The sequence below is a fragment of the Gobio gobio genome (genome assembly GCF_949357685.1).
Source record: "Gobio gobio genome assembly, chromosome: 12".
NCBI classification, from domain to species: Eukaryota; Metazoa; Chordata; class Actinopteri; order Cypriniformes; family Gobionidae; genus Gobio; species Gobio gobio.
This window is the reverse complement of record NC_137105.1, coordinates 30214838-30235274: the sequence shown is the minus strand read 5'-3', so window position 1 is coordinate 30235274 and position 20437 is coordinate 30214838. Positions and strand designations below refer to the sequence as shown.

Genomic DNA, 20437 nt, shown 5'->3' with positions numbered 1-20437 from the left:
AGAAGAAGACGGGCTGTAAATGGCTGCCTCCTTGTCGTGAATGTGAGACTGACAAAGATTATAATCTTTAGTTTTTTGCCCACCTCATCGAGATCACAATCGTGTCATATATTACAACGGTAAGATTAATGAATTTTGTATGCTATATGTAATTTATAAAACAAAGGAGGAATAATTGATCTGATCTTGCTCGAGCGTTTTTAGAAGCGCTGTACTATCTCCTAACGTACTGTCTATTAATGTCAAATTTAATCGAGGGATAAAAGATCAAACAGCTATGTTCACATACACATCACATTTACATGGTTAATTCGGCTAAGTAACGTTAGTAACATAATATTATATTTGATCAGCGATATCTGAACGATTTGGTATTTAATGGATTTAGTGTGCTCTGTACGTGATCACTTGAGTTTACGAAACAAAATTGTTTTAAACTTTAAGTATGTTACACAGACTTTAAGGTGATCTTATTTATTGTGAATCTCCTTTTAATAACCACGGAAGAGTAATGATATCTGGTGGTAATACAATGATATTGGTGGATTTCATGAACCCTGTCAAGAATATGTCCAGGTCATAATTCATCCCCAAATGTAATTTTTTTTAGTAAATAAATTGTTTTGTTTAAAATAATTTTTTTTTTTTTTTCAAGAAACACATTTTTCTATTAATACTTACGGGTAAAAAAAGAAAGAAAAAAGTGCTTTTTGAATTGTGTGTTCTAGTATTGGGCTACATTAATAATAATTCTGTTTTACTACATTATTCCTGTATGAAATTATTACTGTACTGAATCTGTTTACTGTAATAGTTAAAAATGTTGAATCAAATATTAATATCCTACTGAATATTTATGAATCTAATCAGAATCTTTGAGTAGGCCTATAATGAGAATTGCAACAAAATTAGTTTAATGTCTAGATGCTTTACTGTAATGACAATTTGGCTGTGAAATGTGCTTAATTGTCAAAAAGAGAAAAGGCAAATGAGAACCATTAAAAAAAAAAAGTAAAACATGGTACTTTTGTGATCGATATTGAAATCCAAAATCTTTATGAAATGTCGTCATATATATTTATTATAAAGCGCTTTAATACAAAACAGGTTGTTTCAAAGCAGCTTCACAGTAATAAACAAGACAATAATAGTGTTTATCAATTATGAAACTACTTCAAAAGCAGTTTTACCGAAGACAGTATTGTTATTATTCAGCTCAGTTCAGTTAAATGTTTTGTGTTCTTATTTGATAATGTCAGTACAGTCAAATTGATAATATTTTCTCAATATATATTATTTGTCTTTTAAGAATATTTGAGGTTATCAAATAACTAATTAACTAACTAATATGTTCAGTCTTTTGCCGTACAGACCTGCACCGCTATTGCTGTCCAACGGTGGGCTGACAGTCCAGTTTGGCATCAGCCTTCAATTCCTTCCAAATGAAGGACGGCAAGGAGAACTCTAACGCCACTTCTGGAATTTTTGCCACAAATCTGGACCACACAAAGCCATGCTGGTACTGGGACAAGAAGGATCTGGCCCACACCCCGTCCCAGTCCGATGGCCTGGACCCAGCCACAGAAGCCCGGTACAGACGAGAGGGGGCCAGGTTCATATTTGACGTCGGGACACGTCTGGGACTGTATCCTTTTGTTGCTGCCATTTCTACCTGTTTAGTGCAAGTATATCTTGTTCTGTTGACATCTGTGTAGGATTGAAATTTACATACAGAGAGGATTTTGATATTGTCCTTAACCAATTTTTAAGACATTATGACACTCTGGCGACTGGAATTACATACTTTCATCGTTTTTACATGTTTCATTCTTTCAAACAGTTCCCCAGATATGTAAGTACAACATGCTCTTGAAAATCTGGTCATTGCTATTTGTTTACATTTGACTTTTTTTTTTGCAATAAAGCAAAAAGGCACTTTTTGATTTTAAAAGGTTGTATATACACCCATTCATTAGGCTATAGACTACATTTATATTTATATACTGACCATATGGTCAAAAATACAGAGAGCTACGGAGCCCCTAAAGGGACATGGTGAAGGAAAAAAATATTAGATCTCTTGCAAATGTTTTTGTGTTCTACCGAGAAACTTTGTGTCCGCTCGCAAAGAGCTCAAAAGGTTTTGCTGGCGAACGCAAAGAACACAAAATATTTTGTTATTTTTCCTCCATCTCATATTTTTTCTCACCACCATGTCCCTTTAGGGGCTCCGTAGAGAGCAAACCTGCAAATGATCGCCTTTCTGTGAAATTTGCTGTTCTTACATTGAAAAGCCATTCACTTTATTTGTGCAAAAATTTTACATTAATTGCTTTTGTTTTACCATATGTATGTGGGTACATATCACTGTTTGTTGATATTCTTCAATGAGCTCTTTTATTTTAAGTAGATTTTTTCTTTTAATCTACAAGACCATACAATTACTATTTGGTACAATTTATGGTTATGTAGAGTTATTTGGAGTCAGAACTGTGTGTTTTTTAACTGTGTGCTTTAAAGCCCCCCTGCAGTTAATATTTTTATCCCTCAAAACTCATCTTTGATAATGACAAAATTACATATTTAAACCTTTTTTTGTCAAATAATTTCTTCTTGAAATAGCTTGAATGTAACTTTAAACCCTTGCTTTATTTAATATACATGAATATGCAAATTAGTCCCCGTCTCTACTCACTCACTCAGCTCGACTCAAGTCAGTTTAATTCAGCCGTGTATGTTTGAACCAGAAATTGATTCAGAAGAGGAAGAGTGAATTATACAGGCTCGTCTACAAGTCAATGTGTCAGAATGATAATGCGTTTTATGTATCTCTCTCTGCAGCGTCGGACACATAACAATGATTGATATTATTAGCCTCTGGCTTAAACGCTTTGAACATCATAGAAAGTCAGTGGAGAAAGCCCCACTCACATGTGATGGGATTGGTTACATGTTTGTGTTGGTAGGAAACAGGGGCATTTGGTACTTAGCAGTTTTAAGAGGAAAATACTCAGCAATGATGTTGACATGAATTTGCATGTTTTGTCTCAAAGCATATTTAAAACACCATATAGACATATAAACTACATTCAAAACCTGATTTTCACCACAGGGGGTCTTTAAGGAAACAGCTGATGAAGCATTTCTGTTGTGCTAGGAGGGAGCTAAAAGGATCTCGGTAGGGATAGGGACTGAGTAAACAGTGTATGTTAAAAGGTTAGCAGTAGCCTGTAGCACACTCTAAATTGAATAACGTTTATTAATTTACGTTTCCTTCTACAGGTGACCGGGGCTTGTTGTCTCTTCTTGGCTGGTAAAGTGGAAGAAACGCCCAAGAAATGTAAAGATATCATCAAAACAGCTCGCAGTCTGCTCAACGACGTGCAGTTTGCACAGTTTGGAGATGATCCAAAGGTTTGCAACCCATTCAACACCCAAACTCTCAGTCCTGTGATCTCAGTACTGTTTTAAATATCACTTTTTATTGTGGGATGTTTCCACAGGAAGAGGTCATGGTCTTGGAAAGAATTTTACTCCAGACAATCAAGTTTGATTTACAAGTTGAACACCCCTACCAGTTTCTCCTGCGTTACGCTAAACAGCTGAAAGGTATTACTATGTTTGAGACTTTTGAATTTAAGTCAATTTAAGTTATTTTTTTGTATAATGCTGCTTTGTGATGTTGCTCATCGGATGGTTTGATTTTCAGGTGACAAGAATAAAGTTCAGAAGCTTGTGCAGATGGCGTGGACCTTTGTCAATGACAGGTTGGATTTTCTTTATTTATTACCAGCAATGAAACTGTATTTTCATTATTCATACCATTAAGTATATTTTTTGTCTTCATGATCCTGTTATCATTCAGCTATTGCCATTATCACTTAAACCATACATTTTTTTTTTTTTTTTTTACCTGAAATAAAATAAAAATTAACTGAAATAAAATAAACTTTATTATTTCAGCTAGTTGCCAAAGCAACAATTCTCATTTTCATTCAGTTTAAACTAAAATAACTAAAACTGATTTTTAAAATTTTTAAATCTCTAACTAAAATTCAAATTAGGGATGCTCATTTTGTTTAATTTTCCCGACTGACAGCCGCCGCTCATTATCCAAATATTAAGATTACAATATTGAATTGCCATTAAATAAAAATACAATTGACAAGTGTCTGTGACCTGTTAAAAAATAAAAATAAATGAAAAAAACACAAGACAAAAAAAAAAAAATGAACGGGTTTATTTTACCGTGCAAACAGCAGCATACAGAACAGCTCAACTACAACAGAACCTGGTTTCACACATTATCAAATTTTCACGCACCTGCAGCGTTTTTGACAACAGAGAAAAACATAATAAAATAATATAAATAAAAATCATAAAATAAATAGGCCTACACTAAATATTTTTCACTTAAATAATTTAAGATGACAAAACAAAAATACACTGAATCCGTTTGAAGCTGAAGTACCGGAATAGTTTTTTTCGTTAAATAAAAATAGCAGGCCTACCTCAATCCACAGCTTGTCTGTGTTTTTTTTTGTGTGTTTTTTAAGTAACATGTCTACCTGATGTGGGGTTAGTCTGGAGCTCAGCCTGTTGACAGTTAGACCCGTGGCAGAAAACACCCTTTCAGCTGGCACTGATGCCCCGGGAATACAGAGATAATGCCTCGCTAGAGTTCCCAGCCTCGGGAAGCCCCTTTCATTTGCTTTCCACCAGTCAGGAGCTTGTACTACTGCTTTATTTTAATACTGCGTAGCATATTTTGCTTAAAGTAACTTTTTCACCCTTTTTTTGTCAAAATGGACCCACACATTAGGCCTACTTCTTTTACATTGCTTCATTTTGTGATTGTGTAGGCACTTGTGGTTGCATGTGGTGTCACGCCCCGTGAGTTAACAAATATAGCATATTTTTCTGTAACCATGCAGCAAACAACAACAAAAAAAAGCTTTAAAAAAAAAACGTTTAAACCGTTTAACTGATAGTATTAATTGGTCAAAATTCTTACTTTCGTTAACGGTTAAACAGTCAATATGAGCATCCCTAATTCAAATGAAAAAGAAAATACAATATATAAAAACTATAATAGAATGTCAATGATACTAAAATAACACTGATCCATATTCATCCAGCCTCTTTCAAAAGAACCTATCAATAACAGTTTCTTACAGCACTTTGTGTTTTCTGTTCTTAAACCCTCGACGAAACTTAAAGGAAGCATATGTCTCTCAATCATTTTGTCATCACAAGTTATCTCGCTCTCACTCAAGGTACAGCTGCTCTTACTGTACCTGCACTCGTGAATGAAGTGATGGACACAACCCTCTACGCACACCTTTGCACTAGAATCGCCATTGGCTAGTACATTTTTTTGTTTAGTCGCCAGACTGATATAATTTATATATATATATATACATACATACATACATACATACATACATACATACATACATACATACATATATATATATACATATATATATATATATATATATATATATATACATATATATATATATATATATATACACACACACACACACACACACACACACACACACACACACACACACACACACACACACACACACACACACACACACACACACACACACACACACACACACACACACACACAGGTATAATATATATAAATGCCACCAAATTTATCAATATCTTTGTAAAATGGCACAGCTTTTTAAATATCTGAACGTACATGCTGAACATCAGTCAATCAAGCATTAGACTATGTTATGAAATTATGATAACCAAGCACTATTTAATGATATAACTTTAGTAATTAGAACTAAAACTGTTGGAAAGCATGTATGACTGCATATTTGTCATTTAATTGAACTTTGGACTGCTGGTGGTGCTTAAGATATTGTTGGTGTTTCTGTAAAAAAATAGATAGTAGTAATTATATTATATTATTAAAAGATAATAATAATAATACTAATTCTACTAATAACAATATACAATGCACTAAGGATTGATGTACTGCTGGGTTAATTAATATTAATCACGTTGACAGCATTAGCTGATTTGCTGAAATCAAAACAGGGACAGTAATAGATGAGCACCAGCCAATGAGATTGCCGTTTGCGCATTAGTTCCGCCCACTACCTGGAAAAAACGGCATATCTTCTGCTTGTTCTTAAAAGCTGAATAATTCCAAATTAACTCCGTTATTTTGACAGGAAAATACAACAAAGAATATTGTTAACCTGTAGCGCGTTGATTGTGTGTGGTATATAAGACCTCTCGCTATCTCTCTCTCGCTCTCGCTCTCGCTCTTGCTCGCACGCCCGTGTGTGTTTTACTCACATTTTAGAGGGTTGACACACTGCCCACACTGAACATATATATTCACGTTTAGATGAATATGTAAATGTGATGAGTGTGCGCGCTCCTCTCAATAACATAATTGAGAAAACAGCGAGCATTTTAATAAAGCATAAGAAAAGCATCTGATCAAAGCAATGTGGATATGTTTGCACAAGCTCTGCAATTTGGCACTCCAGTAGAGTCCCATCACGTTTATTTATATAACAACACTTTATACAATAGATAGCTTAAAATCAAGCAGCTTTACTTTATTAAATACGAAAAACAGTGTCAGTGTTTCATGTCATCCGAAGAACAATGTCATTTTCTACTATAAAGCAGTTCTCCAGTGTGTTTGTTTTCACTCGCGGATGTCTGACCTTGATGGACTCAACAGGATAACTGAAGCTGAAAAGATTTCCACGTGAAAGAAGGCAGAGCCTCGGCACACACCTACCTATTACGTAATCACCATGGACCAGTGGTAGTACAAAGGTGTTTAAGTGAAAGTGAAAAGTGAAGTGACCAGCTGTAGCTAACTTTTCTGGAAAGTTCGCTTTGGCAAGCTGTTTCGAACTCCCAAAACGAACTCCAAACGAAGTTTGTTTTGGCTTGATTTTGTTCTAAATGACATCACATCGGTTCGTTCTTCGATTTCGCTTGAAGTATATCGGGGCCTTTAACAATGACATTTAAACCTAGTGATTGTTTTTGGACATTTGTTCTTTTGCACCAAAAAAGCAACAAAATAATGTGAAAGGCCTCTTTTTACAAGCAAAATATTGAATGCATCATCTTTGACTCTTGTCCAGTATTAACTATATGTTAATATGTTAACAAAATATGTTTGTTTGTCACATGTTCCAGTCTCTGCACAATGTTGTCCCTTCAGTGGGAGCCAGAGATCATAGCAGTGGCAGTCATGTACCTTGCTGGCCGGCTGTGTAAGTTTGACATTCAGGAGTGGACGTCTAAGCAGTCATCTCGCCGCTGGTGGGAGCAGTTTGTACAGGATGTGCCGGTGGAGCTGCTGGAGGGTAAGAGACTACAGACACATGGGCACATGAATGTGTTTCAGTCTACTTCTCTCTGTCATAATAATCAATTAGATATAGGATCATTAACCCTAGCAGTCTAGTTTGTCATCATGATGCACTGTTCACTTCCAGCTTTTCTTAATCTGAATACCATTTTCTTTTTTTCTATAGACATCTGCCACCAGATTCTGGATTTGTACTCACAGGGTAAGCAGCCGATACCCCAGCAGCCTCCGATGCAGGACAAAGAGAAACCGCCGCCCCCTCCTGCTACTCAGCCCGGCCAGTCAGGAGGGCAGAACCCTCCTGCTCAACCTCCCTCCAAGAAAAACTCCCCCCAGGCCAGCCCACCTGCCAAGATTAAACGGCAACATGTAAGTAAAGCATTTACAGTCAGCAGATATATTTTGGAAAACACAAATTGGTGTCCCAAATTCTTTCCAGTCAATTCCTTGGCACACATCCATACAATCCTGACTTTCCTTGTTGGGTCTAGGGTGCTATCTCCTTCAGGATTATGTGCAGTGTTTTTCTTTACTGGGAATTTGGCTAAAACTGATATAATTTTTTATAAATGGGAATCACATTCAATTGAATTAAATTAAACCGGTTCAAGGAATGAAAAAAAAAACTAAATCAAAGTTTAAACATTCTGAACAGAAACACTTATTTTATACTACCATTAACCGGTTAATAACATTATTTTATCGTTATGTTTAAGATTTAATTTGGCAGTTAACCAATCATGAATTCAAATTGTACGGCCTATGCAAATGTTACATTGACACATCCAACATGAGAGAAATGCCTGCGCTCTAGGTGTGTAACGGTACACAAAACTGACGGTTCTGAACCTCGGTTTTGAAGTCACGGTTTGGTACGGATTCGGTACAGCAGTTTTACAGAATTACTTTTTATTCAACAGTGATTTAATGGAAAAAAAAAATTGTGTCTGTTCTTAAATTAATTCAGTTATAACTTGAAGTTTCTTAAAGATAATGCTGTAAACTATAAAGGGAGCCCATACTTACATATTGCTATTAAAGATTAACAACAGAGCCCAAACTATTAGCCTAAATTCATTTGCTATTTATTTTTAGATATGATAATCAACACTCATAAGCTTCACATAACGCAGTTTTTGCATTAACTTCTAAATCTAATTATTATAATTTTTTCTCCAATTCGTTGTTGAAATATAATCATTTAGTGGCTGTAATTTTCATGACAGGTTTATTTAAACATACATTAAATAAACAAGACATCACTAACAGGCTAAGTAGAATATAATGAATATATATAGGCTAATATAACGAATATATATTGTTTTATTGTCTTTCCGTGGTTGAAACACAGATGGAGCGATTACACAACATATGATACGTTTCAGTAAGTTGTAATGTATCCTCAACATACCTTAAGATATTAATTTATGTTTATTCTTTAGAAGAGATGATCTTGTTCACTCGCGCGATGCGCGCTGCCACTTGATGTTGAAATGATACGCTTCTATCAGTCACGTCACATTATAGAGCGTTAAAACGGCATTTATCGTTTGAATTTCGTGATAAAATGGACTGAATACTCAATATGATCGTGTGGGAACTCGGATTGAAGTGTGTTCCGCGCTTTAAACAAGCCGACTGTTAACTGTTAAAGATTGCATTCATAACCGTTCGGTACACGCACGCACCGTACCGAAAGCCCTGTACCGAAACGGTTCAATACGAATACGTGTACCGTTACACCCCTACTGCGCTCAGTTGTCAAGTCATCCCATGTAAGTTGCAAGGCAATGTGCTGGCATTAGCTGTTGGATCGCAGGAGTTTATCCGAGGATATGTTACCATGAAACCAGCCAAAATTGCAAGTTAGTGTAGTACTAATATTCAGGAATTTTTTGAGTTTTTTTAAAAATGATTAAACACCTTGTTGTCAAAGTTAGTATTGTGGCTTTATCTATGGTCAGACACTTGTGTGTGTCGTTATATTATTAACAATTAATTTTTTAATTAAAGTTGAGGTTTTTCACCAACAAATGTCGGGAGATTTGTGTTTTGTCAGTCCTTAACATATGGTTGCATCTGAGGCAGTAAGTGCAGCGCATTTGCAAGTTATCAACTTACAGGTTACAAAGGTTATTATAGTTTTGTGGGTGCTCAGTTTTTACTGTCGTTTAAAATATATTTTGGCAAAAAGCTTGTTTTAAAAAAGACAAAGTGTCAGGTCGGCTACACACTGGCTGCGTGGCATGAGCGTGGCGTTTCTGTTGCGTGTCAGCTGTGTGGCGGCTAGGGATGAAACGACTACTGGTTTCACGATAAACCACAATAAAATTTAGTGACGGTTAGTATTATCGTTTAAAATGTAATTATCATTAAAACCGCGTGTGATTTATCACGATTTTGAAAACTGGCGGTAAATCTTGCTCAGCGCACCGCTGTTTTCTGAATGAGAATAAATGGCAGAAGGCAGTGACAGCACTCGGGGGATTGTTCAGCCTCTAAAAGGACCAAATCTGAGGTGTGGTCATATTTTGGCTTTTACAAAAGTCCTGAGGGAAACTTAATCGAAGATGGTCACCCTGTCTGCAGAACATGCCAGAAGAAAGTCAAAGTAATAGGGGAAACACTTCAAAACTACGGACGCAAGGAAAGTGGACTTTGACCTCAATACCAAAACTACATCTGAGAGATAATAACGTGAAGCGAACGAACAAATTCAGTCAAGACTAGGGTGACATTTAAGGGATAATAATCAGGGCTTGACATTAACAACCGCCATTTGCGGGTGTAACGTTATTTCGGCTGCACACTAGCCACTTTGACTTATTATAGTCTTCTCAAAAGCCATCTGTTATAATCGCGTTGCGCATTATAACCACTCACACGTGTTTCTATTGAGTTTATGAATGCAATGTCTCATAATCAGAGGCGTTCAGATTAGCTGGAGTTTTGTTCAGAGCGCGCTCTCACTCACTGAAATCTAACATTACACTCAAAGCAGAGATAAACGTGCAATGTATGCAGGAGATTCACTCATCATACAGTGTTTGACTGTTTTTGTTCTATTTCAGCAGCGAAAATAGTTTCAAACAAACACAGCAGAACCACAGCGCATCTGATATGACTGGCATAACGCTGGCGAATTTAGGGACCGTCTCTAAAGTTACACACAACATTGGTAACGTTATACACGTTTCAAACTCCAATAGCATTTGAAGAGAATGACATAAAACTGACTGTAAAGTGTTCATCTAGGTGTCAGGTATGATGCACACCTTTTGATATTTAATAAAATAAACTGTCAAATCATATGAAAATATGGATATGCATTATTTCACTAGGATACTGTTTGGGCTCTTACACAAAATATGCTGATTTAAATGCATCATTGCTGAACACTGATGAGAATATATTTACAGAGATGACATTAGAGATTATATTTAGACCAAAATGTTATTATTTATGCGTTATGCGTTGCTATTGACGACGGCCATTATAAGGAAAGAAATCCCACAGAATAGAATCTAGCCTAAAAAAGTGCATAGAGCTGCTTTAGTTATTTGTTGTTAACTTAACTTAACTTGAAATGTTTTAAGTGTGTGCATCTGTTCTTTTTGAACACTTTCATCTCATTTGAACAAAACCGTGATAATATTGATAACTGTGATAATTTGGGTCACTATAATCGTGATGCGAAATTTCCATACCGTTTCATCCCTAGTGGCGGCTACGTGACATTTTCTATTCTTTGCACACCAGAAACGTGTCTGACGCGGCACTGCTGCTAGGTGACGTACAGGGAAGGCCTATACTTCATGTTAAACATAAATATATAGCCTACTGATACAGCAAAGACAATGTCTGCAGTATTGACGGCAAAATAGGCTACATAATATTTAGTTCTGAATACTCAATATGTTCGTGTGGGAACTCGGATTGAAGTGTGTTCCGCGCTTTAAACAAGCCGACTGTTAACTGTTAAAGATTGCATTCATAACCGTTCGGTACACGCACGCACCGTACTGAAAGCCCTGTACCGAAACGGTTCAATACGAATACGTGTACCGTTACACCCCTACTGCGCTCAGTTGTCAAGTCATCCCATGTAAGTTGCAAGGCAATGTGCTGGCATTAGCTGTTGGATCGCAGGAGTTTATCCGAGGATATGTTACCATGAAACCAGCCAAAATTGCAAGTTAGTGTAGTACTAATATTCAGGAATTTTTTGAGTTTTTTTAAAAATGATTAAACACCTTGTTGTCAAAGTTAGTATTGTGGCTTTATCTATAGTCAGACACTTGTGTGTGTCGTTATATTATTAACAATTAATTTTTTAATTAAAGTTGAGGTTTTTCACCAACAAATGTCGGGAGATTTGTGTTTTGTCAGTCCTTAACATATGGTTGCATCTGAGGCAGTAAGTGCAGCGCATTTGCAAGTTATCAACTTACAGGTTACAAAGGTTATTATAGTTTTGTGGGTGCTCAGTTTTTACTGTCGTTTAAAATATATTTTGGCAAAAAGCTTGTTTTAAAAAAGACGAAGTGTCAGGTCGGCTACACACTGGCTGCGTGGCATGAGCGTGGCGTTTCTGTTGCGTGTCAGCTGTGTGGCGGCTAGGGATGAAACGACTACTGGTTTCACGATAAACCACAATAAAATTTAGTGACGGTTAGTATTATCGTTTAAAATTTAATTATCATTAAAACCGCGTGTGATTTATCACGATTTTGAAAACTGGCGGTGTGCCTGACGCGGAAACGTGTCTGACGCGGCACTGCTGCTAGGTGACGTACAGGGAAGGCCTATACTTCATGTTAAACATAAATATATAGCCTACTGATACAGCAAAGACAATGTCTGCAGTATTGACGGCAAAATAGGCTACATAATATTTAGTTCTGTATTGACAGTCAATTTGTATTTGAAAATCAATAATTATTTTCTCAGCAATGTAAATGTTTTTATTTGTGTGTTGATTATTAAATACATTTTTATTATTAAATCAAATTTATTTTAGTTTTGGTTTAAAGCTGAATGAAATCTTTAATTCCGATGTTTCTGTAGAAAAATGTTTTTCGGTGCGTCACTACCTTTATCAGTTTCTTTAAGAAGAAAATTAATTGGATTTGTCAAGTCACCTTTATTTATATTTCGCTTTTTACAATGCAGATTGTTTCAAAGCAGCTTCACAGTGTTAACAGGAAAAAAAATGCAACAGAATTTGATTCGGCTGTACAGCCGCTCTGGAGAAATGTCATCCAGCTCAGTTCAATTATCATATAGTGTCAATGCGGCCGGATCAGAATTATAGGTGAATATTTAGTGTCCCCAACTAAGCAAGCCAAATGCAAAAGAGGTGACCGTGGCAAGGAACCGAAACTCCATCAGTTGACAGGTGTCGGGGTGCCAGTTCTCCTCCTCTGGCCAACGAACAAACAGTGTATGATTACGATTCAGGCAAACATTACAAGTCAGAAGTCCAGTTCCGTCTTTTTTCTTTTTTTTTTAATGGTAATTGTTAGTAGAGGTTGACCGATAGTGGATTTTACCGATAACTAGGTTGGACAGCACTTGCCGATAACCGATTAATCGACCGATAGTTTTTAAAATGGATACTGGATTAAAAAACATAAGTAAAACAGTGCTGAACGTTATAACAAGAAAAAAAAAAAAGTTAAATTAAAAACATATAAATATGAATATTAAAATAATAAATTCTAACGGAACAAATTCTTCAGAAAATAATTTAAACATTAAAATATTACAGGTCATATTTGTTTCTTTACCTATAACCTAGAAACATGCATGTACATTTCATAGGTCAGTCATTCCCAAACTGTGGTCCGCGGACCACTAGTGGTCCGTGAGGGTACTGCAGGTGGTCCGTGGAAAGGCAAAATAAAATAAAATAATATGTTTTTACCTTCATTTTACCAGGAAATTCCCATAAAAAATTAAAAGTAAAAAGAATATGTAGGCCTATATTGATATAACATTTGTATTTAATTGTCAAGTTATTGTGCGATTACAAAAATAGGCTAGTGGCGCTCGGCCGTGACGTTCAAGTTCAGTGTATGGATCGGTGGATAGCAACAGGTTCTTTGAAGAGAAAAGAGACAGAGGCAGAAGTTACAAAAAATTAAGAGATTGACAGTGAGTCGGATGCATCTATGAGCCAGAATAAATACATTAAATATGTAGCAGCCGTTGTCTGCAGTAAACTTTCTTTTAACAAGCCTGTTGTACTGATGTGATGACTAGTTATAGTTTTGGTGCTAGTAAGCCTATTTAGAGGTGCGGAATAATTCAGGTAGGACTGTGTGTAGACATATTTTATTATGTGTGTTATGAGGTGGTCCGCAACATTTTTTGATTACAAATAGTGGTCCACACACACAAAAAGTTTGAAAACCCCTGTCATAGGTAACACTATGCAAGTCCCTATGCATCAAGGATGTATTAGCTTACTATGAACTACAAGCATTATGATACATTTTTACAGCCTGTATTAATATGAGCAATACAATTGTGTCTTGATCATTCATGTTAGTTCATAGTGCATTAACCAAGGTTAACAGATAAAAATAAAAATTCAAACTCAATTTAATGTTGAAATTAACATACTAACAATGAACAATACTTCCACAACATTTATTAACCGTAGTTAATGTTACAAATGGAATCTTATTGTAGTGTTACCATTTCATACAAAGACAAACAGTCTGCTTTTTTAGAAGGCGACTATCTAATAAAAAAACCAAAGCGTTTCTGCTTTATGTTTCTGTCTGCAGCATGACGATGCAGTTGGCGTTCTCACATCACAAATTTTATATATGCGATGCAACATTTAGGTCTGACTTGCGTGTGTTTTTATCACATTGTTTTAACTGCTTTAGGTACTGCTAATGTTAGCGTTCTCTCAGCCTCGTTGACAAACATACACACTGCTGTGTACCTGTTAATGCAGCATCTAGTCAAGAAATTAATTACTTTATAATGATTTGGCAACAAGTACTGTAGTGTTCTGTATTCATACCGTTTCGCTGTCGTGTTTTAAACGCGAATCTGATGTGTCAGCACTCTCCGTGCAGCCTCACGTGTGAATGTAAACACAAGGCATCAGTGATAGTTTTTATTTGGCCTCTAGAGGCCGCTCTCGTGCTTTATAATGGCAGCAGACCCTTCTCAGAGCTCTTGTACTCTGTATTGACAGCGCACCCTTCTCAGCCGCTCCAGCAACGGACGCTACACGGAAAAACTATCGGTGTGGATTTTTGCCGATAGCTGATGGTGGAACAATCAGTTATCAGTGCCGATTAATCTGCAAAACCGATGAATCAGTCGACCTCTAATTGTTAGGTCTTTTAAGACTATAAAATGTTTTCTTTTCTTTTGTAGGTCTCTCCTAAAGATGAACCTAAAGCTCCAGCAGGTAAATTACTCTGCATGCAGAGGATATTTTATAAGGACATGATAATGAATGTCTATTGTGAAATGATGAATTACCTGTTGTATTAAGTGTTCATTTGTCTTTGTTTCAGAGCAAGTTGGGTCTAAGATACCGCGCCTAGAGAGTCCTATGCCGCCTCTTCCTGTGCCCCAACCCCCAGGTGAGGCTTTCTGTAGTTTGATATAGGCAGCAGAATAAATCTTTGAATACATGTTCATTGCTCATCATAAACCAAAATATAAAGTAATCTGATTTTATTGTTTACACAATCTTTAGAGGATTGCCCAGTGGGGTTATATGAAAAATTTAAAATTATTTATATTATATGATAGATTACTCTGCATCCTCGTACTTCAGACAAACTGCTTTTAGTAATGCATATACACTACAGTTCAAAAGGTTGGGGTCTGCTATTTTTTGTGACATATCTATTTCAGTCATAACTCTAGAGGGCACAGGCTGATAGGCCCTTTACATGCAATCACATCATTACCACATGGCTTAAGCTGATTGGCCTCTGCTGATCCTGTAGCCAATGAGATCAATAATATTGTTGAATATTAAGTGTCCCCAATAGACTAAATTGTCCGGTTCATTGTTTGCTGTAGGCTAGTCCTGCAGCCTCTGAAATACTCCAGCTCCACCTGCCTAGATCTGCTACGGGATTTATGACCATTTATGCAGCAGGAGTAGCATAACTTATAGATACACAGACATGCTGCTGTGAGCATGTAAGCAGTAGCAAACCCACACTTGCTCTGCAGCAGCAGCATAGCAGATCTAGTCCTCCAAGATGTTCAATAACATGGTAAAACTATTCAGAGATTTGTCATGATTGAAAAACCTTTATTCAGCAAGGATGCATTTAATTGATCAGAAGTGACAGTAAGACATTTTTTTGTTTTACAAAGATTTCATTTCAGTGTTAGGCGAGTACATATGCTTTATCTTTATGCAGTTCTAGTATAAAGTAGGGCTGCATGATTAATCGATTATCAAACCAGAAAGGCTGCGATTTTAATTAAATAAATATATGTACTGCGTGTTTCAGAGGGAAGCATGGCACTGTGTTCTTACGCAAACAGTTCATTATCCGCCAGTGTTTGAATCTCGTTTTGCAGTAAATGCTGCTAAACAAAAACTCCATCTTGTCATCTGCTCTGAGTTTGGGTTGCTTTAATGTGTGTTGGGAATGCAACATGGACTAACCATCTTCCCATACTTTAATTATAATCACTTATCAACAATAGAATCTTTAAGGGCTCCCTCATGTTTTCCGTCAAAATAAAAATTAATTGGTTTAACATTTAAAGATGAAGAAATCAAGAGCTGTTAGGGTTGCATTGCATTTTTATGGTTGTGTAATGTCAAATAAATTGTTGTTATTATTATTATTATTGTTACAGTTATTGTTGTTTTAAATCACATTTTAAATTACAATTGTAATTTATTAAAATTTGCTATATTTTTTTTATTGTATTTTTTGTATCAATGATTATCTGTTTATTAGATAGTGTATCAATGATTCCAAAAACTGCTCTGACATCTGTCCACACATAGATCGCAAGGCTCCATCTGCCATCCCAGCGCCTCCTGCTGAAGCAGAACCAGCCATATCAGCTGAAATGGACCCAGCACAAGGGCCGGCTCCTCCTCTTCCTCACGGGGCCCCACCCCCTCTACCTCACCGCCCTCCACCCCCTCCTCCCTCAAGCTATATCATGGGAATGTCCACATCCAGTTCGTACATGTCTGGGGAGGGATTTCAGAGTCTGCAGTCCATGATGAAGACCGAAGGGCCCTCTTACGCGCCCATGCCCCCTTCATACGGACTACCTTACGGACACCCGCACGTCTATCCACATCCAAATCCCCCGCCTCCAGGCCCTCCCCCATCCAGTTACCCTCCTCCCAATCTGCCCCCGCCCACCCCATCTTTCCCCCCTCCAGGCTACAACCCCAGCTACCCCCCTCCACCCCCACGCATGCCACCAGGGCACAGTGTGCCCCCTCCAGTCATGGGCTTACCACCCGCTGGGTACCCTCCTCCACCCGGCCAACCTCAGGTGCCGTTGCCGCCCCATGCCATGCCGCCTGTTGCAGGAATGAACAGAGGGGCTTGGATGAGATGAGAGGTGATGAAATCTTGGTTTAGAAAAATGGTTTAGGCCCATGATACATGTGCCTGTATACATTACACACTGTCTGTACCAGGTTTATATGCATTCTGATGCAGGTTTCACAGGAAGGTACAGACATTTCAACTACGAAGTTGAACACTGGTGGAATTTTTTGAGTGTCAGGGAGGGCATGAACTACCACAGACTTCTGCTTTGGTTCACCATTTGGTAGACTTTTTCTCCACTTCTTCGAATTAAAGGAATAGTTAACTTCAAAACCACCCTCATGTTGTTCTAAATCTGTGTGAAAAAGAATTTTGTAAAATCTCCATGGATATTTTCCATATATTGGCTTACAGTGACCATGGGTGTTCATTCACCAAAAAGGAGAAAAACACTATAAAAGTGGACTTGTGACATTTCTAAGTCATTTAATATTACAGACAGAATTTAGAGCTTTAAAGCTCCTCACACTAAGCAATATTTTGGTTTCAGAAGACATGAAATAGTTCTATGTACATGAAAAAATTTGTATAGCTTCTAGTCAATATAATTGTTGGTTTTTTTTTGTATGAAAAGATTTGACGAGAGCTAAAGATTCATCAATTTCTTTCTGTGTTCCTTGGAAACAAAAATCATACAGGTTCGGAACAACTTGAGTGAATAATGACAATTTTTCAGTTTGGAGGAACTATCCCTTTCAATTCATTCACATCACCACTTACATTCCAAACACCTTTCTGAATTATGAATTCTTGGTTGTACATATGATTTATTCTGTAATCTTTAGGGAATTCTTTTTATTCAGTGTTATGTCTTCACTTTCCTCTGGCTTTGCTTTTTATTTGGTGTTGCAGAATTCATATTTTCTTAGCAACATGGGGAAAATATCCCAATAATCCTTAGCAGTCCTTTTATTCAGATGCGTTTCTAGCATCTTTGACTGACCTGAGGTTAGTTTCCCTCATGTGCCTTAGTTTGGATATTAGGTGATCGGCAAAAGACTTGCTATGCTCAACCACCTTGTGTTTGCGTAGTTTTTTTTTAGGCAGATAATAAAAGTCTTTTTCCCCCTTGTGCATTTATTGAATTGTCTTGTGTTAAAGAAATTATTGTCTGCACCACTGTCAGTATACACTGATCTATCACAACATTAAAACCACTGACAGGTGTGTAACATTCACAAGTACATAACATTGATTGTTAGATAATTGGTCAGAGCATCTCCAAAACGTTATGTATTGTACGGTGTTCACAGTATGCAGTGGTTAGTACTTACCAAAAGTGGTGCAAGGAAGAGGACAACCTTGGATGTTCTTGGGGAGCGAAGGCTAGCCCGTCTAGTCCGATTAGTCAAAGTGCCCAATGCCCAAGATTACCCCTGTCCGCTGTTGAAGGTGCCTATGATGTTCATGTGGATGTTACTTAGACACCTACCACCAACCTAAATATGGTTGGAGACCGCTTTACAGTACAGTAAAGTACAGCTCTTCATGGCAATGGTGTTTCTTGTTGTAATTCAGCAGGATAATGCAGTGGATCACATCCCTGGTTATGGAGTACCCCCAGCACTCCAGGCATCAAAAATGTGCAGGGTTGGGGGAACCACTAGGATAAAACACCCTGCAGTACAATTGTTCAGGCTTGAGGAACAAGACAAAGAAGTGTTGCCTTGGCCTCCAAATCTCAATATGATTGAGCATCTGTGGGATGCGCTGGACCAACAAATCCAATCCACAGAGGACCCACCTCACAACTTGCAGGACTTGAAGGATCTGCTGCTAATGCTTTGTTGCTAGATACCACAGGACACATCATAGGGCTTGTGAAGTCCATACATCAATGCATATCAGAGCTGTTGTAGCAGCTGGACCAATCAGACATTGAATTATATATTATATTTAATTAATAATCCAACAGATGCCTCAAGACCATAACAAGCAAAGGTCCATGCAGGCACCAGGATTTCTGCTTTCCCACTGATCATTATCAGTTTTTACTCCCCCCGGCTGACACTAGCCCATCAACTAGTCTAGTGGACCTCAGAGACATTCCAGGTGGGGGAAGGTGGCATGCAACAGGACAGGCCATAGGAAAGACACATAAGGCTCATAAAAAATAACTTTTCTTTCATTCATAGGCAAACGTTCTATGAATGAACATGCATATCTCCAGGACATTGTGTGTATTATTATTACTCTCTTGGAGTATTGTGTCTTTTATAGGCTAACAAGCTAACACAGCAAGTTCATACTCATTTCTGTGTCCAACACAGAAGAAATTGACTGCAATTTCACCACCATCAAACTACTGAATCATCAAGACTTCCCCCGGACACTCATTTAGCAGCTAAGGTATTGCAACTATCATATGTTTAACTAACTAAACAGAGGTTTAGTATAAGCTGTAGACCCCTGTGCTAAAATAATAATTTAGAAGACTTAAGCAAATTTGACCTTTTTGAACCAAAGAATTAATGTAACTGCTTTAACAAAGATACAAAATTTCAATCTTCTGTAGTAGGTGTTTAATTTACTTTACTTTAGTATCATTTGCAAAGCATTAACATATTAAAAAAAATTGTGGTCATAATACAGAGATTACCAAAAGCTACCAACGTTCAAATGTTGGTTTGGTTTGAATTTTATGAGGATGTCAATGAGATTAATCCAGTGGGAAAATAAAAAAAAGTAATTTACCCTTATAACCATTAGGGGGCACAATTCTCAAAAAAAGTGTATTATTTTGCATTGGAATGTGAACTGGAACCAGGTTTCACATTGGACATAAAGTGGCAACCCACTCTTTTTTGCTCTCTGCAGCAAATAATTGCACCAACCATGTCACAAACCAGTGTTTAATGTTTTTTTAAAAAAAATCCTAATTTAGCAAGTGACATGAATTTGCACCTCACTTGACATCAACAAAACATGTAAGAGTTGATCATTATGCACAATTACATTTATCAGAATTTTGCCACTGCTTTTGGCAACCCATATCAGATCAGCATTGACCCATTTGAGACACAGCCCACCATTTGAGAACCATTGAACTAAATATGCCTCATAAAGTACATGTTTAGTATAGTTGATCTGTTGCTGATATAGTTGATTTATTGTATTAGGTTCTAGACACTTAAAACAAAGTGTATAAAGTCATTGTAATACTGGACTTTTCACATTTGTGAAGATAACCACTAACAGCAACATTAGGTCATGATACATCATGGTGTAACAAATATTTCAAAACAGATGCACACTTGGAAACCTGTTTTACAACACTGACAGTTATTAAACTGAATTGAGTCAACACAACTAATTTGAGCCAGAAATGACACAGTTGTCTTCTGTTAAGCTGCTTTACAGCTGAAATTGAAGTTCATAATTGATTTTTTTTTCAACATTAACACTGCTAAAATGGATTGTTACTGTGAAGCTGCTTTGAAACAGTATATAGGCCCTACTGTAAAAATAAATAAATGTGACGAGT

The 20437-nt window shown here is 36.9% G+C and overlaps 1 protein-coding gene across 2 annotated transcripts; it reads left to right on the top strand.

The window, feature by feature from the left end:
- ccnk (cyclin K) lies at positions 1-18035 on the top strand. Of its 2 annotated transcripts, none has more exons than XM_079832102.1 (11): positions 1-119; positions 1372-1645; positions 1771-1852; positions 3283-3414; positions 3504-3609; positions 3710-3767; positions 7201-7370; positions 7542-7744; positions 14777-14810; positions 14920-14988; positions 16389-18035. In XM_079832102.1, exons 2-11 carry the CDS (start codon positions 1443-1445, stop codon positions 16958-16960), a joined length of 1629 nt encoding a protein of 542 aa, XP_079688228.1. In that variant the 5' UTR covers positions 1-119; positions 1372-1442; the 3' UTR covers positions 16961-18035. The 2 variants fall into 2 exon arrangements, with proteins under 2 accessions (XP_079688228.1, XP_079688229.1); XM_079832103.1 differs by having other exon boundaries at positions 1357-1645.
- Positions 18036-20437: the final 2402 nt, after the last annotated feature.